At 49.8% G+C, this 22776-nt stretch overlaps 1 protein-coding gene across 3 annotated transcripts in view; it reads left to right on the top strand.

Annotated features, from left to right (window-relative positions):
* The window catches only part of NUGGC (nuclear GTPase, germinal center associated), a 90478-nt gene extending 76820 nt beyond the window's left edge, over positions 1-13658 (top strand). For all 3 annotated transcript variants that reach the window (XM_037893767.2, XM_037893770.2, XM_037893766.2), the window contains exons 18-19: positions 9739-9829; positions 12837-13658. In XM_037893767.2, the coding sequence (XP_037749695.1) occupies positions 9739-9829; positions 12837-12895 (150 nt within the window). In that variant the 3' untranslated portion in view covers positions 12896-13658. The remainder of the gene's footprint in view (positions 1-9738; positions 9830-12836) is intronic.
* Positions 13659-22776: the final 9118 nt, after the last annotated feature.

Below are 22776 nucleotides of genomic sequence, written 5' to 3'. Positions count from 1 at the left end.
ATGTGCTATCGTTGTATGCGAAGGTATGAAGTGTTGCTGGATGTGTTACTGAACTATGTTGTGAGGTTGGGAGATGCCCACAGCTGGCCTTTCAGTGGCAACAAAGTGTTAGAAGAAAAGGAGCAGGTTGACCCAGAGGCGGATTTGAGTACAGGCTTCTTTATTGCGATACTTGTTCCCCTCGACCCAATCGTCGAGTAAGCACTGAGTTAATCACTTCACACTCTTTTATCTAAGTTGGTTTGTAAATACCCACATTTACTACAACACCCCCAAAACCCTTATTGAGTAATATGAATGCCCATACAATGAATATTAATAGCTATAAGCTGAATATGATTATACCTGCACCTGTTTACTGTTTACAGCATTAAGCATATCATACAGACATTTTTCCTTGAAGATACATTTTTTTGCAGTAACTGTAGCCACAAGTTCTTCTTCGAGTGATTGCTCATGTGCATTGCAATATGTGTTTGTGCGCGCTGCGTGCATGATCGCCAGAAAGCTTTTCCCCTAGCAGTACCCGTCAGGTCGGCTGTGGAGACACCCTGGAGTGGCGCCTTCGTGGCTGTGTATATATGACCCTGCCGACCTGCCGCCTGCTCAGTTCCTTCTTACCGCCTGCGATGGTCTTTGGAACAGCTCAGTCACTTGCATCTGCAAGTGCCTTACCTAGTGGTTCCCTTGTTTTGTGTAAATAGTCGTTAGTCAGTTAGTTATTAATAGTTGTAGATTAGTTTAGCTTACTTTGGGGGGCTCTCCCCCCATTCTACTCTCCCCAGTGACCATGTCTTGGTCGCAGGGGTTTAAGGCGTGCAAGAGATGTGCGAGGCCTATGCCCACAAGTGATCCGCACGCTGCCTGTCTCAAGTGCCTCGGGGAGGGCCATCAGAAAGATAAGGGCCCAATTTCCAGGAGCTTCAGACCCAGGACTAAGAGAGAACAGGACTATCATTTTAAGCTCCTCCTAACGGAGTCAGCCCTTCGGCCTCAGCCAGAACCGGCACTGGCATCCTCAGCGCGCAGCGCACCTGCCTCGGTGTGGGATGTCCCGGCACCGAGGAAGGACTCTGCCAGGGAGCACCGGCACCGCTCCCCAGCCCTCAAGGCCAGCGCCTCCAGGCGGCACCGTTCCCAATCCCCAGTGCCGCATAAGAAAAAGAGGCCAGACAGGGGATGTTCCTTCATCAAGAAGCCATGGGGGGATTCTAGTGGGGTGCGTCCTCTGGCGGGACACCCTCGGTCTGGTCCTCAAGAACCGGCACCATTGATTCCGGCCCTAGTGGCGGAGCTGCTGAGTCCGGCGAGAATGGACTCCCCTACCAGGGAGGACTTGGAGGATGAGCTGGATCTCCCCTCCACTCTAGACACCTATGGGGCGGCCCGAGAGCTCATCGCCATGACTGCGCAGTACCCGGCGCCGCAGGTGTGGGGCCCGGCTTTGCAAACTCAGGCACGGCCGGTAGCATCAACAACGGCACCGACTGCGGCATCGAGCCTGGCACCACAGGCAGCTCCAACGTCCACCGCGGCACCGCTGGTGACACGGCCGTTAATTCGTCGTCGGGGGAAGCCCACTGTGCTGCGGTGCCAATCGCTGTCCCCTGATACCGCTCGCCGGCACCGTCTGGCTCTGCGCCCCTGTGGTCATGTACAGACTATTCGTCAGAGTCGGAAGCCGAGTCTTCTGTCTCCCGACACAGCCACCACCGCTCCCGGTCCAGGCACCGTAGGCCAGCAGAGCAACCGGCACCGGCCGGCACCTGGCTCCCCCAGTGGCAGGGCCCAGTACAATGGCCCTTTTGGACCCCTTGGGCCTACCACCAGGCTTGGGGTCAGGGATCCAGGCCGGTATCGGTAGCATCGGCACCCCGTGCCCCTCCCATCAGCGACATCACAGGCACGCTACACCCCTAGGGCCCCTGAGGACTCCATACGAGACAGGGCTGCTGAGCAGCCGCAGGCAAGCGCAGCCCCTCCTGCACCCATGTCGGTGACAGGTGAGCCACCTGTGGTCGCGGGGAGCTCCGAGGTACCTGACCCAACCTCCAGAGAACCGGAAGGGCAGAAAGATCCTGTCCCAGGAACCTCTTCCTCCTCTTTGCCAGATGAGGCGGTGGCAGACACCTCCACCACTCTCCCACCAAAGGACACCAAAGGCCACCAGGACCTGCTTAGGAGGGTGGCCAGAACCTTAACCTCCAGACAGAGGAGGTTATGGAGGACTCAGATCCGATGGTGGACATCCTCACTCCTGAAGGTCCTTCTAGAGTGGCCCTGCCCCTCATAAGGACAATTCAGAACACCACAAAGGTGCTCTGGCAGACCCCAGCCTCTATACCACCAATGGCTAAAGGGGTTGAGAGATGCTATTTTGTGCCACAAAAGGTCTATAAGCACCTTTTTACCCACCCCCAGCTGGGGACTCTGGTGGTTGATGTGGCAAACCACAAAGAGCGCCAGGGACAGAAGGCCCCGCACCTAAGTCACAGGATGCCAAGAAGCTGGATCTCTTCGTCCGTAAAGTCTATTCGACTGGGAGGCTCCAGCTTCAAGTAGCGAACCAGCAGGCAGTGCTGAGTTACTTCGCCTTTAATTCCTGGAGCTTGTTCGCTAAGTTCCAGGAGTTAATCCTGGCCAGCTCTTGCAAGGAGTTTGGCGCACTCCTTGAGGAGGGTGGAGTAGTCTCTAGGACCGCCCTCCAGGCAGCCCTGGATGCGGCGGACTCTGCAGCTTGTACCATGGCCACCGCCATCGCTATGAGGCGCATTGCCTGGCTCCAGGTTTTAGGGATTCCACCTGAGGTCCAGAACACAATACAGGACCTCCCCTTTGACTGTGAGGGCCTGTTTGCCCAAAATACGGACACGTGCCTGCATAGCCTGAAGAACTTGCAGGCAACTCGGAAGTCTCTGGGGCTACACACCCCTGCGCCTCAGAGAAAGCCCTTTAGGCCTCAGCCCCTGTCCTGCTTCTACCCTGGGCCCCCTAGGCGAGATCCACCAAGGAGAAGGGGCAGGAATAATAGGAGGTGCCCTCTGCAATCCTCCTCAGGCCAAGGCCAGGGGCCAACCAAACAGCCCCCTGGGCCCAAGGACAGTGAACCAGTTGCCATCTTGGATCCTTCCCCCACCCCACCCTTTGTGAACTGACTCTCCCGCTTCTACAGTGCTTGGTCTCAGATCACATCAGACCGCTGGGTGCTCAGCACGGTAGGGGTGGGATATTCTATCCAATTGTGTTCCCTCTTGCCCTTCCACTCCCTTCCCCATCCCTCTTCAGGGACCCCTCTCATGAGCAACTCCTTTTGCAGGATGTGCATTCCCTCCTAGCTCTAGGGGCAATAGAGGAGGTTCCTCAGGAGTTATGGGGCAAGAGGTTCTAGTCCCTCTATTTCCTCATGTCCAGGGCCAAGGGCGGGCTTTGGCCTATCCTGGATCTACAAGAACTCAACACATTCATAAAGAAGGTGAAGTTTCGTATGGTCTCTCTGGCCGCCATCATTCCCTCCCTGGATCCAGGAGACTGGTACGCCGCCCTCGACTTGAAGGACACATATTTCCATATTTCCATTATCCCAGCCCACAGGCACTTCCTCAGATTCGTAGTCAGTCGCCAGCACTACCAGTTCAAGGTGCTCCCTTTTGGCCTCTCAAGGCCCCCCGGGTGTTCACCAAGTGTATGGCGGTCGTGGCAGCCTTCCTCCGCGAGCACCAGGTGCAGGTATTCCCATATCTGGATGACTGGCTCATTAAGGCCGATTCCCAGGAATCGGTGGCAGAACGTGTGTCCCTTACCAGTGGAATATTTTGCAGGCTGGGACTTATGTTGAACGAGCTCCAGTCCACACTGACCCCCACACAAAGAATAGAGTTCATAGGAGCTCTCTTGAACTCCACGCAAGTGAGGACATTTCTTCCGGAATTGCGTTTCAAACACTCACGGACATTATCGAGACCCTGCACCGCTTTCCCACAACTATGGCCAGAAATTGCATGAGGCTATTGGGGCACATGGCAGCCTGTACATATGTAGTATAGTACACCAGGCTGCGCCTTCAGCCCCTCCAGGCATGGTTAGCGCAAGTGCACAGACCGTGCAGGGACCCACCGGACTCAATAGTGACCCTCCCGCCTCGGATTCTCAGCTCTCTCCACTGGTAGCTACAACCACAGCTGGTTTGTGCGGGAGTACCCTTTGCCAAACCCCAACCTACGCTCTCCCTGGCCTCAGCACTCAGTTGGGGAGCACATCTGGGCAATATCAGAACCCAGGGCCTCTGGTCCCATACAGAGCTATCGCTGCACATCAACGGAAGGGAGCTGAGGGCGGTTCGCCTGGCATGCCAAGCATTCCAGTCTTGCCTCCAGGGCATATTCATATCAGTGCTCGTGGACAATGCTGCAGCGATGTTTTATATAAACAAACAGGGTAGTGCTCGCTCCTCTCCCCTGTGTCGGGAAGCCCTCGCGCGGTGGGACTTTTGCATCGCCCACTCTATACACCAATATGAGAGCCCCACCTCTGGAAAATCGAGTGAGTGATGTCTGGTCTGAGGGACCATTTGTTTCTCCCTAAGGTTGTATCCCAGTTTCATGTGAACCAAGATATATATTTTACCGGTGTTCTTTCCTAAACCCCATGCCACTATCAGGGAGCGTATGTTCCATTCCCTGGACATTAGACATGCCTTGGCATTTTACATTGAATGCACAAAGCCACTTCGTAAATCACCACAGCTCTTTATTGCCATCGCAGAAAGAATGAGGGGGCTTCCGATCTCATCACAGTGCATTTCGTCATGGATCACATCCTGTATCAGGACTTGCTATGACCTGGCTAAAGTTCCAGCCCCTCTGCTTACGACTCACTCTACCAGAGCGCAGACGGCATCCACAGCATTCCTGGTGCAGGTCCCCTATCCAGGATATCTGCAAGGCAGCAACATGATCTTCCGTCCACACCTTCACTTCACAGTACATTACCCAGCAGGCGAGGGATGATGCTGCCTTTGGTAGGACAGTCCTGCACTCAGCAATCAGGTGAACTCCGACCCCTCCCCCTGGGCAATTGCTTGGAAGTCACCTATTGGAATACACATGAGCAATCACTCAAAGAAGAAAAAATGGTTACTTACCTTTCATAACTGTTGTTCTTTGAGATGTGTTGCTCATGTCCATTCCAAATCCCGCCCGCCTCCCCACTGTTGGAGTATTCTGGCAAGAAGGAACTGACTGGGCGGCAGGTCAGCAGGGTCCTATATACACTGCCATGAAGGCGCCACTCCCGGGGTCTCCACAGCCGACCCGACAGGTACCGCTAGGGGAAAAGCTTTCTGGTGATCATGCATGCGGCACGTGTACACACCTATTGGAATGGACATGAGCAACACATCTCGAAGAACAACAGTTACGAGAGGTAAGTAACTGTGTTTTCCCCTAATCAGCAGTTCGCAGGGAAGGGAGGAAGGGGCCATGACCCCGAGCTCATTTATGTAGCTGGGAAAGGAAGGAAGGAGGAGATAACACTGCTTTACCCAAAGAGTATCCCTTAGATCCCCACATTCCTTATCCAGATGCAACGCTTATGAATCCTTAACAAGCAAAAGGGAAGGGAGAGGGGTAGCATTTTATTTATCAAGTGCAGAAACGGCCCATGCTTCTACTCCCTAATACCATGCCAGCACACCAGCGGTTTTCCAGGGCTTTACTTAACCCTTACATATCCCAACACAAAGGACCAGCCAGACATGTGCTGATGGCCCCTGAAAGGGAATCCACTCTCCGCGAGACTTCTCAGAGAGAACACGTGTGCAATGGGGAACTGCCTGACCAATGGGGGCTGCCTGACTCCATGTCACAGCAAGGATCTTTCTAGCAGTGGAAGAAAGTATAAAAGAGGGGCAAACAGAGGCTAAGGACACCGTCCCTGTCCATCCTGGCTAATAGCCATAGATGGACCTATCCTCCATTAACTTATCTAGTTCTTTTTTGAACTCTATTATAGTCTTGGTCTTCACAACATCTGCTGGCAAAGAGTTCCACAGGTTGACTGTGCGTTGTGTGAAAAAATACTGCCTTTTGTTTGTTTTTAAACCTGCTGCCTATTAATTTCATTTGGTGACCCCTAGTTCTTGGGATATGAGAAGGAGTAAATATCACTTCTTTGTTTACTTTCTCCACACCAGTCATGATTTTATAGACCTCTATCATATTCCCCTTAGTCGTCTCTTTTCCAAGCTGAAAAGTCCCTGTCTTATTCATCTTTCCTCATCTGGCAGCCGTTTCATACCCTAATCAGTTTAATCTGCCATTTTGTTGCCCAGTCACCCAGTTTTGTGAGACCCTTTTATAGCTCTTTGCGTCCGCTTGGGACTTAACTATCTTGAGCAGTTTTGTATCATCTGCATATTTTGCCACCTCACTGTTTACCCCTTTTTCTAGATCATTTATGAATATGTAGAATAGGACTGGTCCCAGTACAGACCCCTGGGGGACACCACTACTTACCTCTCTCCATTCTGAAAACTGACCATTTAGTCCTATCCTTTGTTTCCTATTTTTTAGCCAGTTAACAATCCATGAGAGGGCCTTCGCTCTTATCCCATGACAGCTTACTTTGCTTAAGAGCCTTTGGTGAGAGACCTTGTCAAAGGCTTTCTGGAAATACACTATGTCCACTGGGTCCCCCTTGTCCACATGTTTGTTGACCCCCTCAAAGAATTCTAGTAGATTGGTGAGGCATGATTTCCCTTTACAGAAACCATGTTGACTTTTCCCCAACAAATTATGGGGAAAATATGTCTGACAATTTTGTTCTTTACTATAGTTTCAACCAGTTTGTCCAGTACTGAAGTCAGACTTACTGGCCTGTAATTGCCGGGATCACCTCTGAAGCCCTTTTTAAAAATTGGAGTCATATTACCTAGGGAGGTGGTAGAATCTCCTTCCTTAGAAGTTTTTAAGGTCAGGCTTGACAAAGCCCTGGCTGGGATGATTTAATTGGGGATTGGTCCTGCTTTGAGCAGGGGGTTGGACTAGATGACCTCCTGAGGTCCCTTCCAACCCTGATATTCTATGATTCTATGATTAGCTATCCTCCAGTCATTTGGTACAGAAGCTGATTTAAATGATAGGTTACATACCACAGTTAGTAGTTCTGCAATTTCACATTTGAGTTCCTTCAGAACTCTTGGGTGAATACCATCTGGTCCTGGTGACTTATTTATTTTTGGGTTATCAATTTGTTCCAAAACCTCCTCTAATTGACACCTCAATCTGGGACAGTTCCTCAGATTTGTCACCTAAAAAGAATGGGTCAGGTTTGGGAATCTCTCTCACATCATCAGCCGTGAAGACCAATGAAAAGAATTAATTTAGTTTCTTCACAATGCCCTTATCGTCCTTGAGTGCTCCTTTAGCATCTCCATCACCCAGTGGCCCCACCGGTTGTTTAGCAGGCTTCCTGCTTATGATATACTTAAAAGCATTTTGCTATCACTTTTTGAGTCTTTGGCTAGTTGCCTAATATTTATTGAATACTATTGTCTTTTCTGAATTATTATTGATAATTTTATCTTTTCCATCTATTAATAGTCCAATACCATACATCCATTCAATAATGGACAATAATGAAGAATGCCATTATTAGGCTTCTTTGTTCCTAATATATTGTAAAAACTTCTTATTTTCCTTAACTCTGCTGACCATAGAATTCTCTTTCTATTCTTTTGCTTCCCTTATCATTTTTCTACAATTCCTAGTTCTGTTTTATATTCATTTTTATAAACTTCCCCTATATATATATATATATATATATAGTGACAAAGCTCTATCCTTGCCTCCGTGGGTCCCGTGTTTCCTGGCGGATTTCGCTAGCCTCAGAGGCTCACTGTGACCCTCCACATAACCCTTCTCTCTCTAGAGACAAGGGTCACAGTCTACTGAGCCATTTTCCTCATAAGCCAGTGAGGGAGGTGAGGAGAAGTTATCCTTCCTTGCACAGTCTCTGTTGTCTCCCAGTCTCAGTGATTAATCAGGGGGCAAAGGTGGGCGGGGGGAGCCCAGGCCCACCCTCTACTCCAGCCCAGGGACCCTATTAGTATCAGCTATGGTAGCTGACCTTTTAGAAACATGACATGTACAATTCCCTGGGCTACTTCCCCCACACAGCAGCCCTCACTTCCTCAAGCTCCACTACACCCTTACCTCAGGGCCTCCTTCCTTGTGCTTGATATGGTGTGTACTACTCAGTCTCTCCAACAGTGCAACTTCCTCCCACAGCTCCTGACATACACACCCACCTGACTAACTGGGAGGCTTTTAACTAGTTTCAGCCAGCCCCTGATTGGCTTCAGGTGTCCCAATCAACCTAGCATTCTCCCTGCCTTCTGGAAAGTTCTTAATTGGCCCCAGGTGTCTTAACTGACCTGGAGCAGCTTCCATTTCACTTATCCTGGTACCAGGGATTTGTTTAGCCTGGAGCTAATATATCTATCTCCCACTACTTTTCTATAGCCATCTGGCCTTGCCCCGTCACAATATATAAATTAGATATTGTGACAGGGTCGGGCCAGATGGCTACAGGAGAGTAATAGAAGGCAGATATATTAGCCCCAGATTAAGTAGGTCCCTTTTCCCTGGGTATGGTAACAGGGATGGTTCCAGAACAATCAGGAACCATCTGGAGACAATTAAGACAGACAGGCTGATTAGAACACCTGCAGCCAATCAAGAAGCTGCTAGAATCAATTAAGGCAGGCTAATCAGGGCACCTGGGTTTTAAAAAGGAGCTCACTTCAGTTTGTGGTGTGCATGTGAGGAGCTGGGAGCAAGAGGCGCTAGGAGCTGAGAGTGAGAACACGTACTGTTGGAGGACTGAGGAGTACAAGCATTATCAGGCACCAGGAGGAAGTTCCTATGGTGAGGATAAAGAAGGTGTTGGGAGGAGGCCATGGGGAAGTAGCCCAGGGAGTTGTAGCTGTCGCACAGCTGTTCCAGGAGTCGCTCTAGACAGCTGCATTCCAAAGGGCCCTGGGCTGGAACCCGGAGTAGAGGGCGGGCCCGGGTTCCCCCGAAACCTCCCAACTCCTGGTCAGCCACAGGAGGAGTTGACCTGGACTGTGGGTTCATGAAAACGGCCAAACTGAGGGCCGTTGTGAAGCTCCAAGGCGAGCAAATCTGCCAATAAGCGCAAGACCCACCAAGATAGAGGAGGACCTTTGTCACAATATGCATAGACATATTGAGTTTCATGCAGTTCACTGTGTTTGGCTTCCTCAGATGAAACCTTAATAGATGGTTCTATTCTGAAAAGTGACCGTAAAAATGGCATTGTGAGCATCATTTGTACTGTCACTCCACAAGAAATGTTCTCTGTTTACAAGCCACCTGCCAGTTCTGTAAATTCCCCTTGGGATCTGAGGGTCAAGCTGGGCTCTTTCCTTCCTGCCTGTCATAACCAGCAATAAAAGCTCTGCAGGGCAAACAAGGTTCATAGTTACACCTGTGCAGCCCCAGAGCCTTCACATGATGCCCTAGGTGGTACCTGCATGACTGGTTGGTGGCATTGCACAGGAGTGGTTGATTGTGATTAGAACTTCGCAGACTATTCAGCTGATGCCGCACCAGATGGTGCAGACTTCGGCTCCTTCTCCCCTAGATGAGCTGACGGCCAGGACTGAGTTGCTTTGAGGTCACTTCCATGCTCACGTGCTGTGCAATGTGTTTGCTGCAGGACTCCATCGTGACAAAGCTGCAGACGGACATTTCCGCCATGCTCAAACTCGCCTTGTCTCACCGGGAAAAACTCACCGAGAAGCTGCCAGGTAAAACTCTGCTCTCTCTTCCTGGGTATGGGCATGGCTGGAGTCAGAACCCTCTCTGCCCCAGTGGTAGGAAATGCTACAACAGCCTGCCACGCGTTCGCCCACGTACAGGCTGCCCAACGGGGGACAGCTGCTGAACCAGGCCCTGACATGACATTTGAGTGCGAACTTGCCTGTGTGTATGGGGAGAAGTCCACTACCTTAGTGTGTGGAGCCGCAGTGTGTGGGGAAGCAGGAATATCCCCCCAGCGAGGGCTGGATGGTTCAGTGGGGCTGAGGGAATGAGCTTTGAAACACCGCTACTCCACCCTCCCTCCTTAAAAAGGGGTCTAATGCAGAAGGTCCCTGTGAGGGCAGGAGCTGCATTTTATGCAGATTCAGTGACCCCAGCCAAGGGTGTCAGAGCCTTCCCAAGTCGGGGGGGAAGGGTTTGGGGGGGCCCTGCCCCTTCCCCTCCCCTTCCCCCCAAGGCGCCGTCACCCACAACCCCTCATCTTCCCTCAGAGATCCTGCCTCCGGCCAAGCTGGAAGATGGAGCAAGGTCTGGGTGCCGAAAGCAGTCCCCTGCCTGTGTCTCCATCCCCTGAGTCCCCCACCCAGGGCAGGTGGAGAATCCATGGCTCCCCACAGCTGCCCATGGCACAAGTCTTACCATGGCCAGGCTGCAGGTCCGAGCCCTCCTGCCGCTGGCTGGAGCCGGGTCAAGGACAGAGCCGTGCGGGCAGCTGTGTGGAGCTGTCACGGACACTCCACCTCCACCTGCCCTGCGCTGGGCGGGGAGCCCAGGGGACGGGAACACAGACCGGGGGCTGCTCTCAGCCCACACCCCAGGCTGGTCAAGGGTCCGCCGTGGGTCCCACAACTGCCCGGGCTCCCCAACTGGGCTCCAAGTTAGCCTGACCGTGGGATGGGGCCTTGGAGGGAAGAGGAGGCTGTCAAGGCTGAATTCCCACTCTGGCACTTAGAGTGCAGAAGGTGGAGACATGCAAGGATTTTAAAAAATAATACTTGCTACTCCAGGCTTGTATTACACTCCAAAGGTTATAGCTTTTCTCTGAGCTTGGCTTGGTAAACGCTGCCACCACCCAAATACAAAAAAAACCCATTGAACCCAGGAAGGAGCACTTGGGAATTCCTCCCTGTGGAGTACCCTCAAGCCCTTTCACACACACATCCCTCCGGGGAAGAGCTGAGAAAGAAAACAAAGGAAATTAGCTGTTGCCACCAGCTAATCAAACAGCATAGACACAAGCCTGTTAGGACACCAAAAATCCAATCCTGTTCTTAAAAAAGGTAAATTTTATTAAAAACAAAAAGGAAAAAAATACATCTGGAACTTAGGGGCTTTTGCTAGATTTTAAAAGAGCAATTGCAAAAATTAAGCACCCAAACTAGCTTTCTTGGGGGTTCAGCTTAAAGGTTACAAGCAAACAAAACATCAGGGGTTAGCACAGAGCAGATCCATAAGCCAAAATAAGAAATAACCCTGATTGTGTCTAACTAAACATGCCCTATCCAAATAATTTCTTCTAGGTATGGAAGATGAATTTCCATACCTGCTTCAAGCCTTACACAACATTCCTGCTTATAGCATTGCTGCTTCATGTCTCCTTCTCCAGAGTACAACAGACAAAGGGGACTTTTTTCCCATTTTAAAAAGTTTTAGCCTCCCATTGGCTCTTTTGCTCAGGTGCCCACTCCTTTTCCTTCACCTGGGGAACTTTGTTAACCCTTTACAGGTAAAGTAAGCAGAGAACAGCCACCAAGAGGGACTTTATAGCTAACTGGCTGGCTGGGTGTTCATAAAAGGGAGCTCCCCCCCACCCCTTTTCATTTATTACAGAGGGAAAGGGAGTGGGGTCCACCCTGGTGAAAAGTGCATGGGCCTGGCCTGCCCACTTTCAAGAAGTGAGAGGCCTATGGCCTCCCTGACCCCAAAACCTGCCTCATACAACAGTCATGGAGGGGCTGCAGATGGAGCAGGGAGAGTTGTGTGGCAACCTTACACCCTGGCCACCCAACCAGAGACCTCCATGCATACAGCCTCGACACTCAGGGTAATTTCCATTGACTTGAGTGGCTGGGATAAACAACTTGCCCAAGCGCTCACAGGGATGCTGATAGAGCTGTGAATCAAACTCACATTTCCTGAGTGCTAGGCCAGTGCCTTAACCACAAGGCCATCTGCTGTTGCTGGTTTTATTGCTTACTTCTGTGTGGCCTTGTGTAAATTACTGAATTGCTGTTTCCCCATCTGTGAAATGGGAATAATGAGACTTTACCCACCTTTCCAAAGTATTTTTAGCTCTATGGATGAAAAGCCCTAGGTGGGTGCTAAGTATGCTTAACTCAAGAGTAAATAGATTAATAAGAGTGGAGGTTGTCTGCAAAGGCGTATGACCCATCTGCAACTGCTATTGGCAAATATCCCCAATGGCTGGCAACGGCAGACTAGATGGGGAGGGCTCTGAGTCACGACAGAGAATTCTTTCCCAAGCGTCTGGCTCACGTGTCTTGCCCACATTCTCAGGGACTAACTGATCGCTGTATTTGGGGTCGGAAAGGAATTTTCCCCCAGGTCAGATTGGCAGAGATCCTGGGCGGTTTCACCTTCCTCTGTAGCACAGGTCTCTTGCTGGTTTGAACGAGAGTAAAATGGTGGATTCTCTGTAACTTGAAGTCTTTAAACCATGATCTGAGGACGTCAGTAACTCAGCCAGAGGTGAGGGGTCTATCACAGGAGTGGGTGGGTGAGGTTCTGTATCCTGCGATGTGCAGGAGGTCAGACTAGGTGATCATGATGGTCCCTTCTGGCCTTAAAGTCTGAGTCTATGAGGTATTAAGGCCCCGATCCAGCAAAACGCTTAAATACATTAAATGTATTGTTTTCCTTCGTTTGTGTGGGGGATTAGAACGCTTTCCTCGCTACATAATAAAGGGAAATGGACAATTCTTGTTCAAAAGAAAGAAAATGAACCATGTTTTAATCTGCTGTTCTTTTTTGCAGATTTAAAGGATGAATACCAAGAAATTGAATTGACTCACAAAATGCTGCAAAGAATGTGACATTCTTAAAAAGAGACATCAGAAATTCTCTATCATAAAATCTGTGTTTTAATGAGCTTGTTGGAGACTTTTTTCTGTAATTGTGTGTGGTGTTAATTGAGCTATTTCGGTGAATTATTTTCTGTTGTTTAATAGTTTGTAAATCTGAAATTTAAAACACATTTTATTGTAATTAATTAGATCATGAAATATAGGTTAAATGTCCCATCATGGAATGCTGAGAGAGTAAAGATACACTCTCATTTCATGAATTTGCAATGCATTGTAATAGTAGCTTGTAGGGGATAACCATGTTTTTATACTCATCTTAGTCAAAATACTTTATTCATAGATTTTAATTCCAAAATACAGCATATGCAAAAAGCCCAGCTTGCTAATGGTGGAATCAATTGTGTACACTTCAAATGCAAACTTGGATATGTTATAGCAACAGAACTACAACTGCTCAGGAAATTATTATTTTCTGCAATTTTTTAAAATGTTCAGGTTTATGGGGGAAAAAATCTGCAAATTGTGTTATCTGCTAAAAAAAAGAGTCAGTTTTTTTCCCGTGTTTTCATGAAAACCAAAAATGTTCCATGAAATGGACTTTATTTGCTAAAATTTTTGTTTCATCAAGAACATGTTTTGATGGAAAAGTTTCTACCCGCTCTTGTGATGTCCTGTCCCTTGAAATGTGCAGGGGATTCTGTGCCAAAGCCTCACTTTCAGGTTACTTTCAGTTTTGCAGCCAGAGCAATAAAAGCTAGCACAGCGGACCTCAGCTCCCTCTGTCTGAGTCTGTCTGTCTATCTGACTGGCTCCAGGAATATAACATTTGACGACATGCAATTTATATCCCACAATAGGATTGCCAACTTTGTAGTATTTAAAAACTGGGCACTCCAGCAGGAATGCAGGAACCTCCCCTGTCCTGCCTCTTCCCCCTGAGGTCCCGCACCTACCCCGAGGACCCACCCCTGCCATGCCTCCTTCCCCAAGGCTCCACCCCCGTTCGCTCCTATTCCCCCCCGTCCCTTCCTCCGTCACTTGCTGCTTTTCCACTCCCCCAAATCAGGAGGGACTCTCATCTGCAAAGCCGGGATTGGGAGCTGCAGCCGCCTGATGCAGGTAGGAGGTGGCCCCGGCTGAGTAGGGGTTGGCATGGGTGATGATCTGGTACCTCCCTGCCTCCCCCACCCACAGTAACCGGACATTGGGTGTCTGTTCAGTAGATCTGACTGGACACTGTCAGGTCCTCTTTTCAACCAGACTGGGCACCTGGCCATCCTGACCAAGAAGATGAGCAAGTAAGCAAATAATGCTATAAAAAGGGGAATCACTTCACCTAGAGGTACAGGCTGTCCTGGAAAAGCAGGAACCAGCCAGCTAGAGAAGGAGAAGTAGGGAAATAAAGAGAGAATGGCAGCTAAGGGTTCTGCAATTACTGCCAGAACTGTTCAAACAGAGCAGTGCCCTGTAAGCAGGCAGACGGATGGATGGATATCATGCAAGCAGGCACGCCAGCACACAAGTTAGCCTGCATTGAGGGTCTATAGCCAGCAGAGGGAGCCCCAGTACAAGCAAAGGTGTGTGTAAGCACAGAGCGAGCAGTGGGATCGAGCATGGATAGGGCCTTAACAAAACAATTCCCCGTGGAAAAGGCGTCCAGGAGGCGTGAAGTCCAGCGGGACAGCAATGAAATGGCACCGTTTGTGGGCAGTGCTGGTGAGTTCAACAACACCTGCGAATCGTGGGTGGTTTGCCTCCAAGGTTTTGAGCAATTGGTAACCTGCCACACGGTTCCAGACAGACAAAGAGTTTCAGCCTCGTTGTCAGTGATGGCTCCAAAGGCAAACGGACTGCTGCATGACCTCTGGTCTCCAACTGTCCCTGGCATAAGCGCCGACTTTCTAATGTGTCAGAATTTCATAATGTGGGAAAAGGTAAGAGCTCTCGAGACGCTGACCAAGACCTAGCACTACACGTATTACCAGAAGCTGGAAACAGAGATAGCATCTGGGTCAGAGATGGCAGTCCGATCTCCAGTCAGAGCTGGAGTCAGTGATGGCATCTCCTTGATTATCTTTGGAATTTGGATGTTCCATACCTGTCTGCATTGTAGGCATTTTACCTTGGTGATGGATCGTTGCCCATTACTTTCAGTTTTTGGACTATATCCCAGAATTCTGTCATTAGCTGCTACTTGTGTGCAATGAAGGGCATTGCTACTGTCAGCTCATTCCTATACTATTCAGCTTCATAAAGGGACTAAGCATGGCAATGCCGATGGGCTGTCGCACCTGCCATGCCCAAGTTCTCATCAATCCAAGGACACTTCAGGTGAACTGTTCAATCTCAATTTGATGGATAAGTTACCCATCACTAGCACAGATATCAACAAAGAAACCACGAAGGATTATGTGCTTTCTCATGTGAAGGGGATGGTACTACGAGGTACAGTGTTGGATCAAAAGAATCCCTAGTTTACACAATTGTGAATTATCTGTGAATCACGGTTGTGTCTGATGGGGAATGCGAGTGATCATTCTGAAATCACTTCAGTCTAAGGTTTTGGAAGCTCTTCAAGACAGTCATTTTTTTCATTGTGTGAATGAATGCCATAGCTCGGAGTCCAGTCCGGTGGCCAGGGAACAGCCAAGTCATTGAAAGGAAGGCAAAATCCTGTACTAGGTGTCAGCAAATTCAGCATGATCTTGGCCCAGCTCGTCTACACACTGGGTTCTGGCCTTAGATTCTGTGGACGCGTATCCATGTGGATTTTGCTGGACCTTTAGAAGATTACATGATTTTGGTCATAGTTGAAGCCCATTCAAAATGGCCAGAAATTTTTAGAATTACTTCTACTATAGCTACCAAGACCATTAGATGTCTTTGTACCTTGTTTAGCTAGTTTGATGTACTGTTACAGTTGGTGAGTGAGAATGGACCTCAATTCTGTTCGGAATGATTTCAGAGGTTCCTAGCTTCAAATGGAATTCAGCGCATACACTCAGCACCTGACCATCCTGCTACAAACTGACTCGTCAAACACTTCATACAAACACTTAAGCATGCCTTAAAAGCTAAAAAGTCTATTCTAAATCATCAGCAAAAATTGGACAATTTCTTGGTTGTCCACAGGAACACACAACATGTGACTACCCAGGAGTGACCCTCAACTCTTTTCTTAAATCTATCTTTGTGTACATGTTGGGACCTGCTACATCCTATACTGCCTCATCTGTAGTGAAATCCGAAGCTATGCAATTTGTTTGACAATGTGAGACTTGTCATCGTTCTTTTCAAGTCAGAATCTTAGTGTGGACTCACAACTATGGCTGTGGAGCAAAATGGGAACCTGGAAAACCTGTAAAATGCATGGGAACTCTTTCATTTGTGGTAGAACTTTCTGTTGTGGGATTTGTTTGTTTTGGGGAACGACATATGGACCAGTTGCAGCCTCAACTAGTACAAGAGTCTGGGGATGTTCCAGTAAGACTTTCTCTTCCTCCAATTGAACCTCCTTCCGTTACAACCTCTAATTTTGATGACTTGGTGGAAAAAAACGTTGGTACCAGATCCAGTTGATTCCTTACCACCAACTGTTCCTATTGTTCAGGACACTGTCACACCACCATCACTATGTTATCCCAAGAGAGTGTGAAAACCAGTTGTGCACTTGAACATATAAATTGTTTAGTGAGTGAGTTGCTATTCCAAGGCAGAATAATTCCTTAAAATTTAAGAGCCTGTGGTAATCCCTAACTCTTAGGCCATGTCTACACTACAAAGCTTTTCTGATGCATGTTACAGGGGCATACAGCTGCCACAGTTAATATATTGCTTGTGTGTGTTCATACTTGGCTCCTTGCCCCAGTGGTGGGCATACTCACCAGGAGTGCTTGTGTCAATGCACAGGTCACTGCACCATGGGTAGGTATGCCTCAGAGCAATCCACCACCATTCAGTGTGCCGTCTTTGGGGTCGGTTTGGCAGTGCATGGTGGGGCATAAACAAGTCACATATGGGTGACTGGAAGTAAGAGGTCAACTTCCCACAATGCAATGGTCTCTAGCCCATAATATCATCTCTAGCCCATAATTTTTGTGCCTATTTTCAGTTTCCCAAAATCCCACGCTTGCCTTGTTTCTGTCCGCCATCTCTGACTGAAGCATGGAGCCAAGTATGAACCTGCACAAGCAATGTATCAACCGCAGTCGCTGTACGTTGACAGAGGAAGAACTGCTGAGAACATGACGATTTCTTGGGGGACAGATTGCTGTGGGACACAGCACAGCCCAAATCACGGTTGTTGGCAGAATTCACAGAGCAGCTGCAGATGGTGGAACGCCGCTTCTGGGCCCAAAAAATGAGCACAGGGATCACATCATCATGCAGGTTTGGGATGACGAGCAGTGGCTCTCTATTCAAGTCTGATGTAACACTGGCTCGCAGGATCTCAAAGAACCAGTCCTTCCACATCCTCTTTTTTCCCCCTCCTCCTTGTCTAGGAGAGTTGTTACACTCACCACAGCAGTAGATCCCTCAAGGCTGCAGCCACAGGTAAAATACACTGCGGTACCATTGTCAATATAGTATGTACAGAAAACAAAACTTAGGGTTCATAAATCCCCCTTCCCTTGCTCAGACAAGACATGCTTATTGGCACTTCTGCTTCAGCGTGCTTGATCAGGGTGAGTATTACCTGCCAGTGATAAGGGAATCGGGAAGGAATTGCTGGGATGCATTGAACTGAGTATAGGGCACTGGCGGTGGGGATGTTAGCTGAAATCTCTCCCCTGAGGGTAACAAAGGCAGAGAGAGCACAGCTGCTGCTGGCATCCGAGAATCACCCGGGCCCGTATGCTGCTAGCCTGTGTACTGCAATGGTGCCTGCCGAAGTTACCGCCGAATGGCGTGGGAAAGCGTCCTACCGCGGAAGAAGAAATAAGGTTGCCATCTCTAGAAACCTTCGGGTGAGGATTGCAGGTACCTCCGTAGAAGTTTCATGGAGATCTCTCAGGAGGATTTAAAGGACATCCCTGTGTACATCAACAAACCGGTCTGCATGCCTCCCGCCCCACGCCAACTCTACAGGGGAATGAAAAGCAGATAATTCTACCTCTCTTTGCTGTACTATTACCTCTTTTTTAATTAATGAAAATCCGATAGCTGTGCCCTGATAAGTTAGGGGAGCCTTAATTGTAATGGGAAATGTATTTACACATTTACCCAAGGTTCCTTCTCCTGCTTGACTGCAGGGACTGGCTGGACAGCAATGGAATCAAAAACAGGTCCTGGCTTGCAGTACAGCTGGACCCCTCAGTCACCTGTTCCCCATATTCCTCCTCCTCTTCCTTGCTCACCTCCTCCTCCTCCTCGCTGGTCACACAGAGGCCTGTGACTCGGGATCCTCTGAGGTGTCCATGGTGACTACAGAGTCATGCTGGGGTCTCCGCCAAGTATGGCTTGACCGTCTGTGTGAAAATGGTAGGTCTGGGGCTCAGCACCTGATCGATTGTTGCCCCCTCTGGCCTCCTGGTGTGCCTGCCACAGCTCCTTGGTTTTCACGCGGCACGGCTGCTGGTCCCTAGCGTAGCCCTTCTCCTGCGTGCTCCCAGCAATCTGCTCATAGATGTCGACGTTCCTAGGGCTGGTTCAGAGCATAGCCACTTCTCCCCACAGGCCCAGGAGATCCAGTATCTCCAGGCAGGAGCGTGTCTGGGGCGTGTAGCCGGCCCGGGCATCTGGGCACTTGCACACAACCGTGGAAGCTGCTAGGTGTGTTCACTCAGCTGGAGAATCATAGAATATCAGGGTTGGAAGGGACCTCAGGAGGTCATCTAGTCCAACCCCCTGCTCAAAGCAGGGCCGATCCCCAACTAAATCATCCCAGCCAGGGCTTTGTCAAGCCTGACCTTAAAATCTTCTAAGGAAGGAGATTCCACCACCTCCCTAGGTAACGCATTCCAGTGTTTCACCACCCTCCTAGTGAAACAGTTTTTCCTAATATCCAACCTAGACCTCCCCCACTGCAACTTGAGACCATTACTCCTCGTTCTGTCATCAGCTACCACTGAGCACAGTCTAGATTCATCCTCTTTGGAACCCCCTTTCAGGTAGTTGAAAGCAGCTATCAAATCCCCCCTCATTCTTCTCTTCAGGAATCACGAAAAGGCATTTCAAAAATGGGTTTTAAAGGAGGGGGGCGCTTCTGGTCTCCATGACCCCTGGGCAGTGGAGTTTGCAATTGTGACCAGAGCGGTCAGTGTCAGGCATTGTGGGACAGTGGCTGGAGGACTGGAAGGGTTGACATACGTAACGCAGTGTCTACACTCACACTGCGTGGACCTCCCTACATCGACCGTGGCTCAGTGCCGCTCATGGAGGTGGTGTAACTATGTCAGCATGACAGGGCACTTAATGTTGGTGGGAGACAACTTTAAGTGTAGACATTTGCACAGTTAGGTTGACACAGGGGGGCTTATGGTGACCTCACTTTGTGCTGTAGAGCAGGCCAGAGTTCGGTTATTTAGTGTTTGCTGTTAGCCATGTGTGACGGGGCGTACTCCCCACAATGGCCCTTCAGGAGCTGAATTAGACCAAATGGGCCCAGTCAGCCAATTAGGCTGCAAAGGGAGGAGATTTAGGCTGGTGGAAGCTAATTAGAAGGAAGCTCACCTGTCAGGGAACAGGTGGAGCCTCTATGTAGCTAAGAGGCAGTAAGGTTAGGGTAGCTGCAGGCTGCTCGGTAAAAGGCCCTGGACTGGACCTCAGAGTAAAGAGCCGGCCTGGGTCCCCTACCAACCCCTGCCGAGTGGTGCTGTTCGGGGCAGTGAGCTAGAAGACTGCCTGGGTCACTGCAGGAGTGACAGGATCAGGCAGCGGGTGAGAGAAATGCCTGATGCCTCTTGAAGAGAAGAGACTTTGAAGGTCTCCACCCCAGAAGGGGAGACTAGTTAGTGACCTGGCCAGAAGGCTGAGTCACAAAGAGCTAGCAGAAGCTCCTGGGGCAAGAGAAGGGCTGCAGACTGAGAGACAGAGAGATGGTGTGCAACCACAGGGACAGACCCCAAGAGTCCAAGAGTTTGGGGTGTAGGAGGGTGCTAAGGGCTGGGATCGAGGGGTTCGGAGGGTGGGAGGGGGATCAGGGCTGGGGCAGGGGGTTGGGGCTTGTGGGGGAGAGGCTCAGGGGTGCAGGCTCCGTGCGACACTTACCTCAAGTGGCTCCCGGAAGCAGTGGCATGTCCCTTTTCCGGCTCCTATGCAGAGGCGCAGCCAGACGGCTCTGCACACTGCCCTATCCACGGGCAGCACCCCTGCAGCTCCCATTGGAGCGCCGGAGGGGGCCATTGGAGTGCGTAGGAGCCAGAGAGGGGCATGCTGCAGCTTCCGGGAGCCGCATGGAGCAGCCCCCAACCCTGCACCGAGGCTGGAGCTCGCAGGCTGGCTTAAAATGGGCTGTAGTTTGCCCACCCCTGATGTAAACAATAATGTCTTTGTGTTTGGAAAGCTTTTTAAAGTAGAGCGGAGGAATGTGATGTCCTCTCCCTTTAAATGTTCAGGGGGCTCTGTGCTCTCCCCCACTCCTCAGTGCAAAACCTCACTCTCCTGTTAGTGTCTATTGTGCAACCAGAACAATGAAAGCTACCACAGCAGACAGCTATGTGTCCATCACCTCCCTCTGCGTCCATCTGTTTGCCTATCTCCTCCTCTGCTGGCTCCAGCAATAGCTCTCAACAGAACATGTTTTAATGACCCTCTGGGACTTCTCTGGGCTGGATCTTGAGGTCTTTGCTCAGGAAAGACTCTCATTGACTTCAGTGGGAGTGTTGACTGAATAAGGACTTCACGCCATGGCCTGGTATTGTCATGGTGTTCCCTCCCCCCGTGCAGTCCTCATGCCACGCAATGTGTATGCACAGACCCCCGCTCTTGCCCATAGTCCCGCACTGAAGTCAATGGGGGTCTGCGGGGGAGTGATGGTTTGTGCATGAACCTGTCTGCACAGGACTTCACACTTAAGGTGAATTTCAAATCTGACTCTGGTGTAAATCAGGGCTACCCCCACTGAAGTAAATGGAATCACAAGGTGGCAAGAATGGCCCACAGGGGACCTAACACTGCAGTCTGTGGAGTTACGCCCTGAGGGAAATCACCATCTCTGGCCCTTTCTCTGCACCTGGGCCCAAGCCAGCTGTTTGCCTTGTTAGAAAACAGTGTAATGAAATGTGTTAGACAGAGACCACGCACACACACACACAAATGTTAGAAAAATGAATATTCTATCAGGAAATAAAGGGATTTTTACTTTTTCGTTGTGTCTCTGCTGATGCAGCATTCCAGAACTTAACTGAAACAACTTCAGGGTTGCGTGAAACCTGGCTTGTGTGTCTGACTTTGTAAAACCTTGGTCCGTGTAAACAGCAGGCTGAAATGGGGCGTCATGAGGGAATTGGTAACTTCAGGTGCCTCCCAAAGCAACCTAACAAGCAAAACCCAAGGCCGCAAAAACAGACCTGTAAGATAAGAGAAACTGGATGGAGCTAGTGAAATGAACAGCGGAGAATAGATGATAGAAGTAGACAGATAAAAATAAGTTTTCATAGGATAAGCAATAATATATTAGTTTGGGGTTGTTGTTGTGATTTAAGCATAAGAAAGTTTTGGGGTTGGGGTTTCAAGTAGCCAGGTACACAGCTGAGCAAGCTGAGTCTGCACCAGGTTACGGAAGGGGGATGAAAGCCAGGTGACTGACATGCGGAGAGGGCAGAAGAACTGGGGTGAAGAACGTAGCAGAGATCAGCTATTTGAAAGGAGTCACCTGTCCTCAGAAGAGGTAATTTGGCCAATTATCTGTTTTGCCATGTATATGTGATTCATACAGGTAATCACATTGTCTTAAAACGAACCAAATAGCAGCGCCAAGAAACCATTTTAGCCTAAATGGGAGTGGATGTAGATTGTCACCCAACAGCATTTTGAATTCCTTTAGTCTTTCAGCAAGGCCCCTGTGCCACAAAAGTCTCATCATGTCGGCCCTCTTGGGTCCAAACTCCAAAGGAGGATGAGGAGTTAGAATAATACAGGGTGTAATAAGGGAAGCTGTCAGCGTCTGCACAGGGCAGGTTTGTTCCTACCTCCTCCTGTTCCTGCCAGGAGCTGGCAGCAGGGGGAAACCTGAAGTCCCTCTCCCTTCTACTGTTACTGCTGTGTCAGGAAAGTAAGGCAGGCCCCCACTTGCCAGACAGGATTGTCTTTGTTTGCCTTAGGCGTCCTCCTGGACACCAGAAAATGATCCTCTCTCTGGAGGAGACCTCTCCACCCGGTTCTCCTGTCACAGGCGCTGGTGTCATCAGTGAAGTGCAGGCATTTGCTCTGTATTTACACTGGCGTAACTGAGACCAGAATCTCAGGCCGGATCCAACACCCCTTAATGGGCCTCTTCCCTTTGACGTCCGCCAGCATTGTTCAGAAACACTGTGCTGCCTTCTAAAAGAGCCAAAGAAGAGTTCAAAGAGAGACACAACTCACCACACCTTGGTCTAGGCTGGTTCTTTCCAGACTCTGGTCATACCACACGCCTCCCAGCAGAGCCCACTAACCTGCAAGCAGGACTAGGAAAACCTCCCCTCAACACACACTCATAAGGCAATAGCTTGCAACACCGACACAGTCCTCAATGCCTCACAACATCGATTATTGCCCAGTCCTGTCCCTTAGCTCCCATGAGGGATGGTGCAGGACAAAGGGCCCTGCTCCTGCAGATTCGGCGGGGGGCGGGAGGGGAGACTCCAGATGCTGGAACAAGCCAGCAGCTTCCAGCTGGCCCCAGCCGCTCCTGTACAATCCAAGCTGCCTCTCTTTTTAACTGCAGTCGTGCAGCCTCACGCCCACTG

The sequence above is a fragment of the Chelonia mydas genome, chromosome 3 (assembly GCF_015237465.2).
Source record: "Chelonia mydas isolate rCheMyd1 chromosome 3, rCheMyd1.pri.v2, whole genome shotgun sequence".
Classification (NCBI taxonomy): domain Eukaryota; kingdom Metazoa; phylum Chordata; order Testudines; family Cheloniidae; genus Chelonia; species Chelonia mydas.
This window is presented reverse-complemented; position numbering and strand designations above follow the sequence as displayed.